Source organism: Bombina bombina, chromosome 10 (assembly GCF_027579735.1).
Source record: "Bombina bombina isolate aBomBom1 chromosome 10, aBomBom1.pri, whole genome shotgun sequence".
In the NCBI taxonomy this organism is placed as follows: Eukaryota; Metazoa; Chordata; class Amphibia; order Anura; family Bombinatoridae; genus Bombina; species Bombina bombina.
In genome coordinates this window covers 97,934,314-97,952,389 of record NC_069508.1, presented here as the reverse complement: position 1 = coordinate 97,952,389, position 18,076 = coordinate 97,934,314, and the positions used below count along the sequence as shown (strand labels likewise).

The 18,076-nt window shown below is 38.0% G+C and overlaps 1 protein-coding gene across 1 annotated transcript in view; it reads left to right on the top strand.

Annotated features, from left to right (window-relative positions):
* Window positions 1-1,110: 1,110 nt before the first annotated feature.
* Window positions 1,111-18,076, top strand: part of LOC128640835 (vitellogenin-A2) — a 52,606-nt gene continuing 35,640 nt past the window's right edge. Inside the window, exons 1-8 of the mRNA XM_053693259.1 lie at window positions 1,111-1,154; window positions 1,270-1,286; window positions 1,643-1,794; window positions 2,668-2,919; window positions 3,032-3,193; window positions 3,280-3,428; window positions 4,811-4,961; window positions 11,216-11,373. Of these exons, the coding sequence (XP_053549234.1) occupies window positions 1,111-1,154; window positions 1,270-1,286; window positions 1,643-1,794; window positions 2,668-2,919; window positions 3,032-3,193; window positions 3,280-3,428; window positions 4,811-4,961; window positions 11,216-11,373 (1,085 nt within the window). The remainder of the gene's footprint in view (window positions 1,155-1,269; window positions 1,287-1,642; window positions 1,795-2,667; window positions 2,920-3,031; window positions 3,194-3,279; window positions 3,429-4,810; window positions 4,962-11,215; window positions 11,374-18,076) is intronic.

The window sequence follows — 18,076 nt, the reverse complement described above, 5'->3', positions numbered from 1 at the left end:
TCGTCTGACTATTCGCTTTGGCTCCTGACTCGGCTCATCTGACTAACAGCTCTGGTTTTGACTCCTGGCTTGTTATTTGACTTGTGGACTTTTTATTATTTTTTGCTGTGAATAAAGGTGTGATTATTTTAGCACTTCTCATCTCAGTGTGATTCCTGGCACCCTGTGGCAGTGTAGGGTTCAGAAGTGTAGCAGGGGTTTTGCAATGAGGCCACGGCAGTTTATGGGGTTAATAGAGTAGGGGGTCTATTTTGATGGGGGGTTAGCGCGCAAGTATAGGTGTTAGTTTTCTTCTTTCATTCGCAGCTCTATTGAAGTCTATAGGGCAAATGTCATATCGCAATATCTGAAGTCTAGTTTTTTGCATACGTCGGGCTTTGCAAGAACACAAAGTTTTTACTTTTGACTTCTAAAAAGCTACACGTGCAAGGAGCTAACTTCTAGCTGTGTTTATGCTTGAATTAATATGTAATACTTTAAAGTTAATAATGTATTTACAATACAATAGTTTAAATCTCTGCTGTATGGTTACTTATCTCTACAGCATCAGAGACATTCCAATAATACACAGTAGCCATTTAAAAATGTAATGAATGCTAATAAAAAATAGAGCATTCCATTAAGAAATAATTAGAAAATGAGCATAAATGGCCACAAAATAAACTGGATTAAACAATTGGAATAAACATTATAACATGATAAAACTGCTGACTTTTTGATCTGTTATTTCTTTACTCAATCTTTTGGAATGACTGGTAAAAAGGTACAATTCTGAGGTATCCAGTCATCCTGACCTGAACAAAGTTACCATGACCTAATAGTTGGCCAACAATTGTTAATCCTGCTGTTGATTTCCAGTATAAAAAATATACATTAATTAATGTTTTAATATATTTACAATCATTAAGACAAATTGTATAATGTTAAATTACTTTTGTTTAATAATTAATTAAATTTTTTAAACTTATTGTAAATCGATCATTTAAAAAAAATAATAATTGGGTAAAAGTTGATTATTAACCAAACTTCCCCTTTTCTTGGCATCACCTGCTCCTGATTGCTCTAGTATAAATAGAGCATTTAGATCTTGGGTCTACATTCACCATCAAAATGAGGGGAATCATCCTAGCTGTTCTGCTCACCTTAGCGGGTATGTGACCGCCAGCCTGAAAATTAAAAAAAAACATGACATATAAATATATATATATATATATATATATTTGTTAATTGTTTTTCTAATAAATATATTTCTTTTTTCCTTACAGTGAGCGAGAAGTATAAAATTGGTAAGCATATTTTATTTTAAATATAATTAATTTAATAGAAAATATATATAAAAATATAAGACAAATGTAAATTTAGATTATCTTAATTATTCTAGTATTAACAAATATATTTGATACAATTATTTATTCAATACCTATTTTTGTATGCATAAACAAAATACTGCATTTCAATATATAATGAAAATAAATAGTCTATGGGATATTTTATAATACATATATTTTGTATAATAAAAATACACACACCACATATATGTATGAGAAGCCTTCTTCTTTTGTTGACTACAAAATAATTTGAAAGATAATTTACAGTGGTAGCAGAATATTGTAACTAATTCATATCTTACAATGAATTACAGAACCATACTTTAGTGAGAGCAAGACGTATGTGTACAATTATGAAGGAATTATTCTGACTGGATTCCCAGAGAATGGTTTGGCTAAGGCTGGTATTAAACTGAACTGTAAAGCTGAAATCAGAGGCTATGCACAGAGGTCCTACATTCTCAAGGTAATAAAAGCTAAATGTATATTTCACATTGGTCTACAGCTAATTGTATTAACATAATTAAATATTTTCTGTATAACATTAATTTTCTTCAGAAACTGCTGTGACAGGTCACAAAAAATATATTTTGTATTTACAATTATTATTTTAAAAGATATTTTTTAATAAAAAAATGTAAATAACAAAGACCATAGATAAAAAGCTAATTTCTGTCTATGGAGTGTCTTTGCTTACTAAGCTTTCACTATGCAGTCTTCGACTAAAAGTCACTTATAATTTAATTCTTTAATGAATGGATTCCAATGAATAATACTAAACTATTAATATTAGAATGGGAGTTCTAGTCTTAATGAATCTAGGAGACATAATTTAGTTTTTCCAATGCGATATGCTTTTATATTTAATATTATCAAGTATCATTAAAAACAGACAGAAAGAAATTTGTATAAATAATAATAATCTTATATTAGCCCCCATTTGCAGCTGCTACAGCTAACAGCTCTAGTTCAGCCACATGACCTATAATGTACATCAGCAATAGCTCAAAAAGGAGTGGTTATAGACCTTAAAGATTATGGGTGCTAGCAACATTTGCTGTAAAATATCATATCAAGGGTGAAAGGTATTATACTTTTTTTCCTATATAAATCAACATTTCTCCAATTTTCCTCTCTATGTGCCCGGGAGAGAGAAAATAAAATGCACAAAACTAGATTATCTTGCAAAATTAAGGTTAGTGATACCTTTGAAATTTAGTGGTGTCCCAACAGTGTGGCATTACATAGCTCTCCCAACCACCCACTAGAACTGCTAATGAGAACAAATTTATACATTAAACTATTGTGTAATGTTTCTATTTCCACATTCTTTTCTTAGATCCAATCTCCAGAAATAAAGGAGTACAACGGAATATGGCCAAAAGATCCATTCACTCGATCCTCTAAGCTGACCCAGGTTCTGGCTGAACAACTAACAAAACCTGTGAGGTTTCAGTACTCCAATGGCCGTGTGGGAGAGATCTTTGCTCATGCTGATGTTTCAGAGACTGTGGTCAATATTCACAGGGGAATCCTAAACATGCTTCAAGTTACAATCAAGAAATCTCAAGATGTGTATGACCTGCAAGAGGTTTGTGTTATATTTAGCTAAATCCTAGATATAAAACCAAAATATAATTATTTATTTTTCAAACAGATGTAATACATTCATTTCTATGAATATTTTCTAATCTGTTTCTCAGAATGGTGTTACCGGAGTGTGTCACACAAAATATGTGATCCAGGAAGATAGAAGGCAAGAGAGATATATTGTAACTAAATCCACAGATCTCAACAACTGTGAAGACAAAGTAGTAAAGAACATCGGAATGGTCTACTTGGAAACCTGCAAAGCATGCCAACAGGTAACTGTGAAAACTATCATTTTTAATAATGGCTATGTATAATTTCAATATCCTCTGAATTCATTATATTCTATTTCTCTACACAGAAATCAAAGCACTTACGAGGATCAGCTACCTACACATACAAACTAAAGGAGAAGGAACAGGGTGCACTCATTGTAGAAGCTACAGCCCAGCAAGTCTATAAGTTCTCTCCATTTTATGAACTTTATGGAGCTGCGGTAATGAAAGCAAGGTATAGTCTTATCAAAGAACTTTTATGTATAGCCAGATAATAAATAATGTATACACTAGAGCAGGGCAACTCAGACTACAGTCAGCAGGCAGCATCTTGGCCTCCATCATTTTTTGGTTAGTTGGCACTAAACAGAAAACAGACGTTTGTAAATTTGTATTGAAGATGCAGTTAAGCTCATCTCATTAGGTAATTAAGCAAGTATATTTGTCTTAAAGTTTGCAAATTAGAGTAGTAAATACAATCAAATGATATTTATTAATAATAACTATTGTTCTATAATTTTTATAATCTATTTTCATTTAGAAGCATTACCTTTAGCATAAGTGTGAGCTGAATGTAATATGGTTCCTGGCCAATCATATCATTAATGAACAGCCCTCCATGTGAAAAAAAGTTTAGGCATCGCTGAAGTTAATTTTTTTTCATACTGTATTTATAAAATACCATCTATTGAGTCTTCTATCTTCTGTTTGCCCTCAGATACCAGCACTCTTATTTCACTTTGTTCATTCATATATCATTGAGGGCTTTAAAATGTTTTGCATTTATGTATTTATACCTTTATTTATACTGTAAACTGGTGGTGGACCATATTTTCAATGGCTTTTTTTTTTTATTCCCTTTATCTTTATTTAAAGGAACATGAAACCCAATTTTTTTTTCTTTCATGATTTAGATAGAGAATACAATTTTAAACAACTTTCTAATTTACTTCTATTATCTAATTTGTATCATTCTCTTGGTATCATTTGTTGAAGGAGCAGCAATGCACTAATGGTTTCTAACTGAACACATGGGTGAGCCAATCACAATCGATATATATATATATATATATATATATATATATATATATATATATATATATATATATATATATGCAGCTACCAATCAACAGCTAGAACCTAGGTTCTCTGTTGCTCCTGAGCTTGCCTAGATAAACCTTCCAGCAAAGGATAACAAGAGAAGGAAGCAAATTAAATAATAGAAGTAAATTGGAAAGTTGTTTAAAATTGTATTCTCTATCTGAATCATGAAAGAAACTTTTTGGGTTTCATGTCCCTTTAACTGCTCCCTATTTGTGTCACACTTTTATGTGTAAAGCATTGGTAACAAAAATAAAAAATAACAAAAAGGAACTGCCTGGCAAATTCAGAACACTTTAGAGGTTGAGGCTGCTTTCCTCAGCATGATTACTAAATGAAACCAGTAATATAGATTAGGATAAACATGTTTGAGCAGTAATTGGGATACAAACATTACACGCTATTGCTATATATGGTCATTTCATTCTCTTGAAAATGGCATATTAAAAGACAATCATTGCAAGGATCCATTTCTTTGTGATCTCTTATGGCAATTAATTGGATTTTCTCTTTCAGACAAGTACTAACATGGGTGGAAACTAAAGCTAGCCGAAGCAGTGATGCACAGCTGCAATTGGAAAATCGTGGTGGTCTTAACTACCAATTTGGTGCCGAAGTCCATCAGATGCCATTTCAGTTATTGAAGACCAAGAACCCAGAATCACAGGTATAGCTTATCACAATAAAACTAGGGTTTCTTTCATGTAATTAGCAAGAGTCCATGAGCTAGTGACGTATGGGATATACATTCCTACCAGGAGGGGCAAAGTTTCCCAAACCTTAAAATGCCTATAAATACACCCCTCACCACACCCACAATTCAGTTTTACAAACTTTGCCTCCTATGGAGGTGGTGAAGTAAGTTTGTGCTAGATTCTACGTTGATATGCGCTCCGCAGCAGGTTGGAGCCCGGTTTTCCTCTCAGCGTGCAGTGAATGTCAGAGGGATGTGAGGAGAGTATTGCCTATTTGAATGCAATGATCTCCTTCTACGGGGTCTATTTCATAGGTTCTCTGTTATCGGTCGTAGAGATTCATCTCTTACCTCCCTTTTCAGATCGACTATATACTCTTATATATACCATTACCTCTGCTGATTTTCGTTTCAGTACTGGTTTGGCTTTCTACAAACATGTAGATGAGTGTCCTGGGGTAAGTAAATCTTATTTTCTGTGACACTCTAAGCTATGGTTGGGCACTTTTTTATAAAGTTCTAAATATATGTATTCAAACATTTATTTGCCTTGACTCAGGATGTTCAACATTCCTTATTTTCAGACAGTCAGTTTCATATTTGGGATAATGCATTTGAATCAATCTTTTTTTTTCTTACCTTAAAAAATTTGACTTTTTTCCTGTGGGCTGTTAGGCTCGCGGGGGCTGAAAATGCTTCATTTTATTACGTCATTCTTGGCGCGGTCTTTTTTGGCGCAAAAAATCTTTTCTGTTTCCGGCGTCATACGTGTCGCCGGAAGTTACGTCATTTTTTGACGTTCTTTTGCGCCAAAAATGTCGGCGTTCCGGATGTGGCGTCATTCTTTGGCGCCAAAAGCATTTAGCCGCCAAATAATGTGGGCGTCTTATTTTGGCGCTAAAAAATATGGGCGTCGCTTTTGTCTCCACATTATTTAAGTCTCATTTTTCATTGCTTCTGGTTGCTAGAAGCTTGTTCCTTGGCATTTTTTCCCATTCCTGAAACTGTCATTTAAGGAATTTGATCAATTTTGCTTTATATGTTGTTTTTTCTCTTACATATTGCAAGATGTCTCACGTTGCATCTGAGTCAGAAGATACTTCAGGAAAATCGCTGTCTGGTACTGGAACTACCAAAGCTAAGTGTATCTGCTGTAAACTTTTGGTAGTTGTTCCTCCAGCTGTTGTTTGTACTAATTGTCATGACAAACTCGTTAATGCAGATAATATTTCCTTTAGTAATGTACCATTACCTGTTGCAGTTCCATCAACATCTAATGTTCAGAGTGTTCCTGATAACATAAGAGATTTTGTTTCTGAATCCATCAAGAAGGCTATGTCTGTTATTCCTCCTTCTAGTAAACATAAAAAATCTTTTAAAACTTCTCTGTATACGGATGAATTTTTAAATGAACATCATCATTCTGATTCTAATGACTCTTCTAGTTCAGAGGATTCTGTCTCAGAGGTTGATGCTGATAAATCTTCATATTTATTTAAAATGGAATTTATTCGTTCTTTACTTAAAGAAGTACTAATTGCTTTAGAAATTGAGGATTCTGGTCCTCTTGATACTAAATCTAAACATTTAGATAAGGTCTTTAAATCTCCTGTGGTTATTCCAGAAGTTTTTCCTGTTCCTGGTGCTATTTCTGAAGTAATTTCCAGAGAATGGAATAATTTGGGTAATTCATTTACTCCTTCTAAACGTTTTAAGCAATTATATCCTGTGCCGTCTGATAGATTAGAATTTTGGGACAAAATCCCTAAAGTTTATGGGGCTATTTCTACCCTTGCTAAACGTACTACTATTCCTACGTCAGATGGTACTTCGTTTAAGGATCCTTTGGATAGGAAAATTGAATCCTTTCTAAGAAAAGCTTATCTGTGTTCAGGTAATCTTCTTAGACCTGCTATATCATTGGCTGATGTTGCTGCAGCTTCAACTTTTTGGTTGGAAACTTTAGCGCAACAAGTAACAGATCATGATTCTCATAATATTATTATTCTTCTGCAACATGCTAATAATTTTATCTGTGATGCCATTTTTGATATTATCAGAGTTGATGTCAGGTTTATGTCTCTAGCTATTTTAGCTAGAAGAGCTTTATGGCTTAAAACTTGGAATGCTGATATGTCTTCTAAATCGACTCTACTTTCCATTTCGTTCCAGGGTAACAAATTATTTGGTTCTCAGTTGGATTCTATTATCTCAACCACAGGATAAAAGATCTAAGGGTAAAAACAGGGCTAATAATCATTTTCGTTCCTTTCGTTTCAACAAAGAACAAAAGCCTGATCCTTCTTCCTCAGGAGCAGTTTCAGTTTGGAAACCATCTCCAGTCTGGAATAAATCCAAGCCTTCTAGAAAAGCAAAGCCAGCTTCTAAGTCCACATGAAGGTGCAGCCCTCATTCCAGCCCAGCTGGTAGGGGGCAGGTTACGTTTTTTCAAAGAAATTTGGATCAATTCTGTTCACAATCTTTGGATTCAGAACATCGTTTCAGAAGGGTACAGAATTGGTTTCAAGATAAAACCTCCTGCAAAGAGATTTTTTCTTTCCCGTGTCCCAGTAAACCCAGCGAAAGCTCAAGCATTTCTGAAATGTTTTTCAGATCTAGAGTTGGCTGGAGTAATTATGCCAGTTCCAGTTCTGGAACAGGGGCTGGGGTTTTATTCAAATCTCTTCATTGTACCAAAGAAGGAGAATTCCTTCAGACCAGTTCTGGATCTAAAAATATTGAATCGTTATGTAAGGATACCAACATTCAAAATGGTAACTGTAAGGACTATCTTGCCTTTTGTTCAGCAAGGGCATTATATGTCCACGATAGATTTACAGGATGCATATCTGCATATTCTGATTCATCCAGATCACTATCAGTTCCTGAGATTCTCTTTCCTGGACAAGCATTACCAGTTTGTGGCTCTGCCGTTTGGCCTAGCTACAGCCCCAAGAATTTTTACAAAAGTTCTCGGTGCCCTTCTGTCTGTAATCAGAGAACAGGGTATTGTGGTATTTCCTTATTTGGACGATATCTTGGTACTTGCTCAGTCTTTACATTTTGCAGAATCTCATACGAATCGACTTGTGTTGTTTCTTCAAGATCATGGTTGGAGGATCAATTTACTAAAAAGTTCATTGATTCCTCGGACAAGGGTAACCTTTCTGGGTTTCCAGATAGATTCAGTGTCCATGACTCTGTCTTTGACAGACAAGAGACGTCTAAAATTGATTTCAGCTTGTCGAAACCTTCAGTCACAATCATTCCCTTCGGTAGCCTTATGCATGGAAATTCTAGGTCTTATGAATGCTGCATCGGACGCGATCCCCTTTGCTCGTTTTCACATGCGACCTCTTCAGCTCTGTATGCTGAATCAATGGTGCAGGGATTACACAAAGATATCTCAATTAATATCTTTAAAACCGATTGTACGACACTCTCTGACGTGGTGGACAGATCACCATCGTTTAATTCAGGGGGCTTCTTTTGTTCTTCCGACCTGGACTGTAATTTCAACAGATGCAAGTCTTACAGGTTGGGGAGCTGTGTGGGGATCTCTGACGGCACAAGGAGTTTGGGAATCTCAGGAGGTGAGATTACCGATCAATATTTTGGAACTCCGTGCAATTTTCAGAGCTCTTCAGTCTTGGCCTCTTCTGAAGAGAGAATCGTTCATTTGTTTTCAGACAGACAATGTCACAACTGTGGCATACATCAATCATCAAGGAGGGACTCACAGTCCTCTGGCTATGAAAGAAGTATCTCGAATTCTGGTTTGGGCGGAATCCAGCTCCTGTCTAATCTCTGCGGTTCATATCCCAGGTATAGACAATTGGGAAGTGGATTATCTCAGTCGCCAAACGTTGCATCCGGGCGAATGGTCTCTTCACCCAGAGGTATTTCTTCAGATTGTTCAAATGTGGGAACTTCCAGAAATAGATCTGATGGCATCTCATCTAAACAAGAAACTTCCCAGGTATCTGTCCAGATCCCGGGATCCTCAGGCGGAGGCAGTGGATGCATTATCACTTCCTTGGAAGTATCATCCTGCCTATATCTTTCCGCCTCTAGTTCTTCTTCCAAGAGTAATCTCCAAGATTCTGAAGGAATGCTCGTTTGTTCTGCTGGTAGCTCCGGCATGGCCTCACAGGTTTTGGTATGCGGATCTTGTCCGGATGGCCTCTTGCCAACCGTGGACTCTTCCGTTAAGACCAGACCTTCTGTCGCAAGGTCCTTTTTTCCATCAGGATCTCAAATCCTTAAATTTAAAGGTATGTAGATTGAACGCTTGATTCTTGGTCAAAGAGGTTTCTCTGACTCTGTGATTAATACTATGTTACAGGCTCGTAAATCTGTATCTAGAGAGATATATTATAGAGTCTGGAAGACTTATATTTCTTGGTGTCTTTCTCATCATTTTTCTTGGCATTCTTTTAGAATACCGAGAATTTTACAGTTTCTTCAGGATGGTTTAGATAAGGGTTTGTCCGCAAGTTCCTTGAAAGGACAAATCTCTGCTCTTTCTGTTCTTTTTCACAGAAAGATTGCTAATCTTCCTGATATTCATTGTTTTGTACAAGCTTTGGTTCGTATAAAACCTGTCATTAAGTCAATTTCTCCTCCTTGGAGTTTGAGTTTGGTTCTGGGGGCTCTTCAAGCTCCTCCTTTTGAACCCATGCATTCATTGGACATTAAATTACTTTCTTGGAAAGTTTTGTTCCTTTTGGCGATCTCTTCTGCCAGAAGAGTCTCTGAATTATCTGCTCTTTCTTGTGAGTCTCCTTTTCTGATTTTTCATCAGGATAAGGCGGTGTTGCGAACTTCTTTTCAATTTTTACCTAAGGTTGTGAATTCCAACAACATTAGTAGAGAAATTGTGGTTCCTTCATTATGTCCTAATCCTAAGAATTCTAAGGAGAAATCGTTGCATTCTTTGGATGTTGTTAGAGCTTTGAAATATTATGTTGAAGCTACTAAATCTTTCCGAAAGACTTCTAGTCTATTTGTTATCTTTTCCGGTTCTAGAAAAGGCCAGAAAGCTTCTGCCATTTCTTTGGCATCTTGGTTGAAATCTTTAATTCCTCATGCCTATGTTGAGTCGGGTAAAACTCCGCCTCAAAGGATTACAGCTCATTCTACTAGGTCAGTTTCTACTTCCTGGGCGTTTAGGAATGGAGCTTCGGTTGATCAGATTTGCAAAGCAGCAACTTGGTCCTCTTTGCATACTTTTACTAAATTCTACCATTTTGATGTGTTTTCTTCTTCTGAAGCAGTTTTTGGTAGAAAAGTACTTCAGGCAGCGGTTTCAGTTTGAATCTTCTGCTTATATTTTCATTAAACTTTATTTTGGGTGTGGATTATTTTCAGCAGGAATTGGCTGTCTTTATTTTATCCCTCCCTCTCTAGTGACTCTTGCGTGGAAAGATCCACATCTTGGGTAGTCATTATCCCATACGTCACTAGCTCATGGACTCTTGCTAATTACATGAAAGAAAACATAATTTATGTAAGAACTTACCTGATAAATTCATTTCTTTCATATTAGCAAGAGTCCATGAGGCCCACCCTTTTTGTGGTGGTTATGATTTTTTTGTATAAAGCACAATTATTCCAATTCCTTATTTTATATGCTTTCGCACTTTTTTCTTATCACCCCACTTCTTGGCTATTCGTTAAACTGAATTGTGGGTGTGGTGAGGGGTGTATTTATAGGCATTTTAAGGTTTGGGAAACTTTGCCCCTCCTGGTAGGAATGTATATCCCATACGTCACTAGCTCATGGACTCTTGCTAATATGAAAGAAATGAATTTATCAGGTAAGTTCTTACATAAAATATGTTTTCCCACATACTTAATAACATTATTTTAAACAGTATTAAATATTTCTATGTTACAAAAATATAAATTTTAGCCAATTTTCATGAATATATTTAATAAAGCAGCAACCGCACACAGACAGTTAGTAAAATTATGCAAATAAATAAGACAGTCATTAATCCGTCTTGTGGTTTCTGCTACAAAGTACAGGACAGGTTGATTACTAGAACATAGCTATATAACTTCAGGTTAAATGGGGATATTTTTAATTGCTTATTTATATGTATGTTTTGTAATGTATCAGTAGTATCATGGTATGTGTTTATTTGATTTGGTATAAGACTTTATACATAACACACATACATTGATTAAACTTTTTGCTTTTAATATTTCATTTGTTTTATTAGATTGTAGAAACACTTCAGAACTTGGTGCAGAATAACCAACAACAAGTTCAATCACAAGCTCCAGACAAATACCTGCAACTGATTCAGCTTCTGAGAGCAGCAAGTGCTGAAAGCCTTCAGACTATTTGGAAGCAGTATGCAGACAGACCTCAGTACAGGTAATGTCTATGTAAATATGCTTAAAGGGACACTGAACCCAAAATGTTTTCTTTCATGATTCAGACTAAGTTACTCCTATTATCAATTTTTCTTCATTCTCTTGCTATCTTTATTTTAAAAAAGAAAGTCCAGAACCCTGGACAGCACTTCTTTATTGGTGGATAAATGTATCCACCAATCAGGAAGGACAACCCAGGTTGTTCATCAAAAATGGGCCGGCATCTAAACTTACATTCTTGCTTTTCAAATAAAAATACCAAGAGAATGAAGAACATTTGCTAATAGGAGTAAATGAGAAAGTTGCTTAAAATTGCATGATCTATCTGAATCACACAAAAAAAAAATTGGGTTCAGTGTCCTTTTAAAAAAGTATTTAAGTTTCATCATTTTTATATGACCCTTTCTTCAGTATAGTTATCCTTATAAAACATTCATTGTATGAAGAATTCTTCAACACGCAAAAGCAGTATTATAGATATTAGGCTTATTGTATAGAAAAAAACTAAATTTCATATAAAAGCAGCAATTATGAATATTATTAAATATATGTTTGCTTAAATTGACAATTAAGTCAACATTACATATTTTGTAATTCATATACAGCCAGCGATTTTAAACAACTTTCTAATTTACTTCTGTTTTAAAATTTGAAGCTCCGAGGCGTAAATGACTCTGGAACACTATATGGCAGCAGTTTTGCAAGAATGTTATCCATTTGCAAGAGCTTTAGATGAGTGTTTTTCCACCACGGTCCTCAAGTACCCCCAATAGGCCAGCTTTTAATTATAGCTTAACTAGAGCACAGGTGAAATAATCATCTGATGGGTGAGAGCATGTTAGTAACCATGGTTACTGATCAGCTGATTATTTCACCTGTGTTCTGGTTCAACTATAATGAAAACCTGGCCTGTTGGGGGTACTTGACCACGGTTGAGAAACACTCCTTTAGATGACAGCACTACTTCCTGCCATTTAGTGCTCCATACACCTACCTAGGTTTCTTTTCAAACAAGAATACCATGAGCACATGAAAAAATATAAAGTAAATTGGAAACTTGTTTAAAATTCTAAACTCTGTTTAAATCACAAAATAATTTTTTGGTGTTTCATATCACTTTAAAGAGCCATTACAATTAAAATTTTCATGCTCTTATCCATTAGAGAATGTCATTTTATGACTGTCAACCCTAGACTACTACAAACGGTATTTCTACTGTGTGTTTAACCCCTTTACGCAGTAGGTTCATTAGTCTTAAAATGACATGCGCTAATGAGTTAAAGCCACAGCCGGACTGTTATCCAGCGAACTTTTGTCCGACTGACATTTCTATGACGGATAATATTCCATTGGAAAAGATGTGTGTCATGAGATGCAGGACATATGCAGGACACAGCAATGATGGTACAACTCTATTTTATTACAGAGCATAGCAATACACATCCAGACAGGTTGATTGTACTAAACTAACTGCGACACAGACACCGGACCTAAGCCCCGCCCACATGCTAGTGACATCACATCCTGCTATCATCACATCTTCCCCTTTTTCAAAGACAAAGCATACATTCGCATATATTAAATAACAAGGTACACCAACAGGGTATACAACAACATTTTGTTTTAGAACATTATAAAAACAGATAGATTAGAAAACATGAACAAATAAATTACATCCTGACTTGGACATCGGGGTAGACTACCCTAGTCCACAGTGACCATGGGATTATTCTGCCCATACTTCCGGTCACTGTTCTAGCTAAAGTCAGTCCCTGTATCGGGCCGGAAGCCTCACCACTCTTCCGCTTGATGTAACTTTGCATGAACTGTCCTCTGATACAGAAGATGGTGAACAAGAGTCTGCTGGAGGCAAAGATATATCCCCGCTATGATCTTGCTGAGGGGAAGGCACCTCTCTTAGAACAGGGGATCCCACCGGCGGTGGTACTGAGGTATCCGGTTCCAGACTCTCAGGTACAGGCTGAAGATGTCTTCGGTTACGGCGTGTAACCGTCCCTCCCTCTGTAAGGACTGTATAAGACCTTGGTTCTGGAGAGTGGCCCACTACCGTAGCAGGCGTCTTCCATTTCTTCTCATCATCCAGTTTAATTCTGACACTTTGGCCCGCTTTCAGTTCCTGTAAAGGCCTGACAGAATGTCTCCTGTCGTAGAAGAAACGATAACCCTTTTTGGCCTCTTCATCCCTCCTAAGGACTTCGTCCCGAGGAACAGGGCCAGGCGGCTTGAAGACACCCACTGAGGGTAAAGTGGTGCGAATCTGGCGTCCTAGCATCAGCTGTGCCGGGCTAAACCCGGTGGCTTGAATGGGCGTCGCCCTGTATGACAAGAGGGCTAGGTACGGTTCAGATTGCTTTAGAATGAATTTTGTTGTTTGAACTGCCCTTTCAGCCATTCCGTTGGCCTGCGGATAATGTGGACTTGACGTGGAATGTACAAAATCATATTCCCTGCTGAAAGCACTGAACTCTGTAGAAGCGAACTGCATGCCATTATCACTCACCAGCTCCATTGGAATGCCCCAGCGGGCGAACAAGCTCTTCAGGCGAATGATAACGGCCTGACTTGTGATGTCATTCAGGGGTGCTATTTCCAAATACCTGGAATAGTAGTCGATAACAACAAGAAACTTTTTCCCGTGCAGTTCGCACAAATCAGCAGCTATTTTCTGCCACGGCCCCGCAGGCAGCGGAGTAGACATTAAGGGCTCCCTTCTCTGAGTAGGCCGGCGTTCCCGGCAAAAGGCACATTTAGACACGTGATTTGCAATGTCGGAGCTGATCCCAGGCCACCACACAGCTGTAGCTGCTCTTTCTCTGCACTTTGTAATGCCTAAGTGGCCATCGTGAATCCTGTTTAACATCTCCTTCCTCATGCTGACAGGAATTACAATACGGTCTTGGAACAGCACCAACCCCTCCAGCTCCGTGAGCTGCGACCTCTCTGGCTGGTAAGCATTTAAAGACATCCAGGCTGCCCGGCTCTCGGGCCAGCCATCTCTTATGTACCTTATAACTTCTTGCAGATCTGTGTCCAAATATGTCTCTTTCTTTATCTCTTCCAGTTTCCTTGAAGAAATGGACTTAGAGGCCAGAACTGAATCAACATACACTTTTACATCCGACTCTGTGGAGGATTCTTCAGCAGCAGCCAGCGGGAGCCTGGACAGTGTATCTGCCACAACCAGCTGCTTCCCCGGCACATGCACTGCCTGAACATTGAACCTGAGTAGTCTCATTAAAAGTCTCTGGCATCTCAAGGGTGTTTTGTCGATGTCATAAGAATTGATAAGAGGGACTAGCGGTTTGTGGTCAGTTTCCAGACTAAATTTCTCCAAACCCACTAGATAACGCTGAAAGCGCTCACAGGCCCAAACTGCAGCCAGGCACTCTTTCTCAATTTGAGCGTATTTCGACTCCGCAGCCGTCAGTGTGCGGGAACAGTAGGCGATGGGCTGTAGTTTGTTGTCATTCAGCTGCAGGAGTGCAGCCCCCAACCCATAACTGCTTGCATCAGCACTAACCACAGTCTTTTTTGAAGGGTCGTAGAACCCCAGCACTGGGGCAGACCCCAGTAGGGACTTAGCATGCAGGAACGCTTTTTCTTGTGAGGGTCCCCAGACCCAGGCAACATCTTTCTTAAGCAACTCCGTGATAGGGTGCAAAACTGTAGATAAATCTGGAAGAAACTTGCCAACGTAATTTACTAGGCCCAATATCTGTCTCAGCTCATGTACATCAGAAGGGCTTTTCATCTGTTCGATAGCCCGAATTTTCTCGGGGTCCGGCTTGATGCCATCCCCGTTGATGATATGCCCAAAGTAGCATAATTCAGTTTTCCTAAAATGACATTTTTCTTTATTCAGCTTCAGCCCAGACTCTTTGATAGCCTGCAGCACACAACTCAAACGCTGATCATGCTCCTCCACTGTAGACCCATACACTAGAATGTCGTCCATGACGACTGCTGTGCCCACGTGGCCACTCAGGAGAGAACTCATTTCCCTCTGAAAGATCTCAGGAGCGGAGGATATCCCAAAGGGAAGTCTGCAGAAACAGAACCGACCTACCGGAGTGATAAAGGTAGTCAGTTTGCGGCACTTTGGATCCAGGGGGATCTGCCAAAAGCCGCTAGAAGCGTCTAATGTGGAAAAGAACTTCGCCCCAGCCAACTTCGGGGCTATATCTTCCAGTGTCGGCAGCACAAATCTCTCCCTCTTCACTGCCTCATTCAACCTTTTCAGGTCCACACAGATGCGCACCTTTCCGTTTTTCTTTGCAACTGGAACAATGGGGGCACACCAATCAGTTGCTTCAACAACCTCTTCAATAACCCCCATAGACTTCATGCGCATGAGCTCTTTCTCCACTTGAGGCATGAGCGGGAACGGAATTCTACGAGGAGTAGAAATACTGTACGGGACTGCGTCACTTTTAAGTGCTATACGGACAGGTTTGCAGCTCAGTAGGCCCAACTCGCCAAACATATCTTCAGAGATCTCATTCACTCTGGCCACGAGGCCCAAGTCACAGGCTGCTTTTCTGCTCAATAAACTGTTAACACACTGACCTCGGATCACATGCACCCACATGGTGAACTTCCTTTGTTTGTACTCACAGCTGGCAAGAAATTTCCCCACACAATCAATGCGGCCACCAGGACTATGAACATTTGTAGTAACCTTCGCCAGCTGGGGCTGTCGAGGCAGTCTCATAAATTCAGCAAAAGACATTACAGTGATATCAGCTCCTGTGTCAATCTTAAAATCAACATTGGCTCCCATTACAGTAAAGGTAACTTTCCAATCTTCCTCTGAGCTTGTCCGTTCCACAACAGACCCCACAAAAGACACTTCCTGACCCTCCTGGTCACTGTCCACCTGCATCTCCTTAATGTATTCAGTTTTACACACCACTTCAAAATGGCCTATTCTGTTACATTTTCTGCATCTTTTATCTCTGGCCGGGCATATAGCACTCTGATCATGAGCCCGGTAGCACCGTGTGCATCGGCCATGTTGCGCCCATCCACTTCTAGGCCTTTCCAGTACTTTAGATCTACCGCTCACACTGTGCCTTTCACTAGTAATTTTCCTAGACTGTTGCACTTCATCCACAATACTCTCAGATCTCAGATCAGCACTCTGCTTTTTCACCAGTTCACTCTGGCGGGCCATCCTAATAGCCCCGTCTAATGTTAAATCAGGCTCTAACTGCAGCTTCAGGGAGACTTCAGCATCTGCAATTCCAATAACTATTCTGTCTCTGATTTGCTCTTCTTTAGCAACACCAAACTCACAGAATTCAGCTAATTCATACAGGCTGCGCACAAATGACTCCACAGATTCTCCCACACGCTGATTACGTTTGTGAAAACAAGCTCTCTCATGAATCACATTTCTTTTGGGCACAAAGTGGGCACTGAGTTTATCCATAACTATATCAAAGTTAACTTCTTCCCCTTCTTGGAAAGTAAAAGCATTGAACACTGGCTCTACATCTTTCCCCATAGAGTATAAAAGAGAATTAACTTGTACTTCACCACTCTCCTTGTTCAGTTTGGATGCAATCCTGAAGCGCTGAAACCGCTGACGCCATGTGGGCCAAGCTGCAGGCTGAGAAAAGTCAAAAGGCTCAGGTGGGGTAAACTTTGACATCGTCATCATCAGAAACAGAAGCGTAGTCCAGAACTTCTGACACCATGTCATGAGATGCAGGACATATGCAGGACACAGCAATGATGGTACAACTCTATTTTATTACAGAGCATAGCAATACACATCCAGACAGGTTGATTGTACTAAACTAACTGCGACACAGACACCGGACCTAAGCCCCGCCCACATGCTAGTGACATCACATCCTGCTATCATCACAATGTGTATTTTGAGTGCGCCAAAAGTAATTCTTAAATAAGAAATTACTCAGTCTTAATTTGTGTATTTATTAGATTATTATCTGGCAATATTATGCAATTTGATTATATTTCAAAGAGGGCTAGTCTCAAGGGTATGTGTTGATTAGTTGGTTTATTATTCTTTGTATGATAAAAGAATAATAAACCAACTAATCAACACATACTCTTGAGACTAGCCCTCTTTGAAATATAATCAAATTGCACAATATTGCCAGATAATAATCTAATAAATACACAGATTAAGACTGAGTAATTTCTTATTTAAGAATTACTTTAGGCGCACTCAAAATACACATCTTTTACAATAGTAAATACATATACATGGGCGAATGTGTTTATATCCGAATTCGAATGTTAGAACGAATGTTATTGTAGAAATTCTATTTACATAATAGAACGTTGATAAGAACGAATATTCTTAAAAATTCGATTTTCTAATGTTATTTACAGTTTTCGAAAGTCACATTCGAATTCGAATGTCACATTCGAATTCGAATATCACATTCGAATTCGGATATTACATTTATAAAACACAATTGTAGACTAGAAACACTATTTTGAATGTCACATTCGAATTGAATGTCACATTCGAATTCAAATATTACATTTATAAAACACAGTATTAGACTAGAAATACTATTTCAAATTCGAATGTGACATTTGAATTCGAATGTAGCATTCAAATTTGAATATTACATTTATTAAACACAGTTGTAGACTAGAAATACTATTTCAAATTTGAATGTCACATTCGAAATCGAATGTCACAT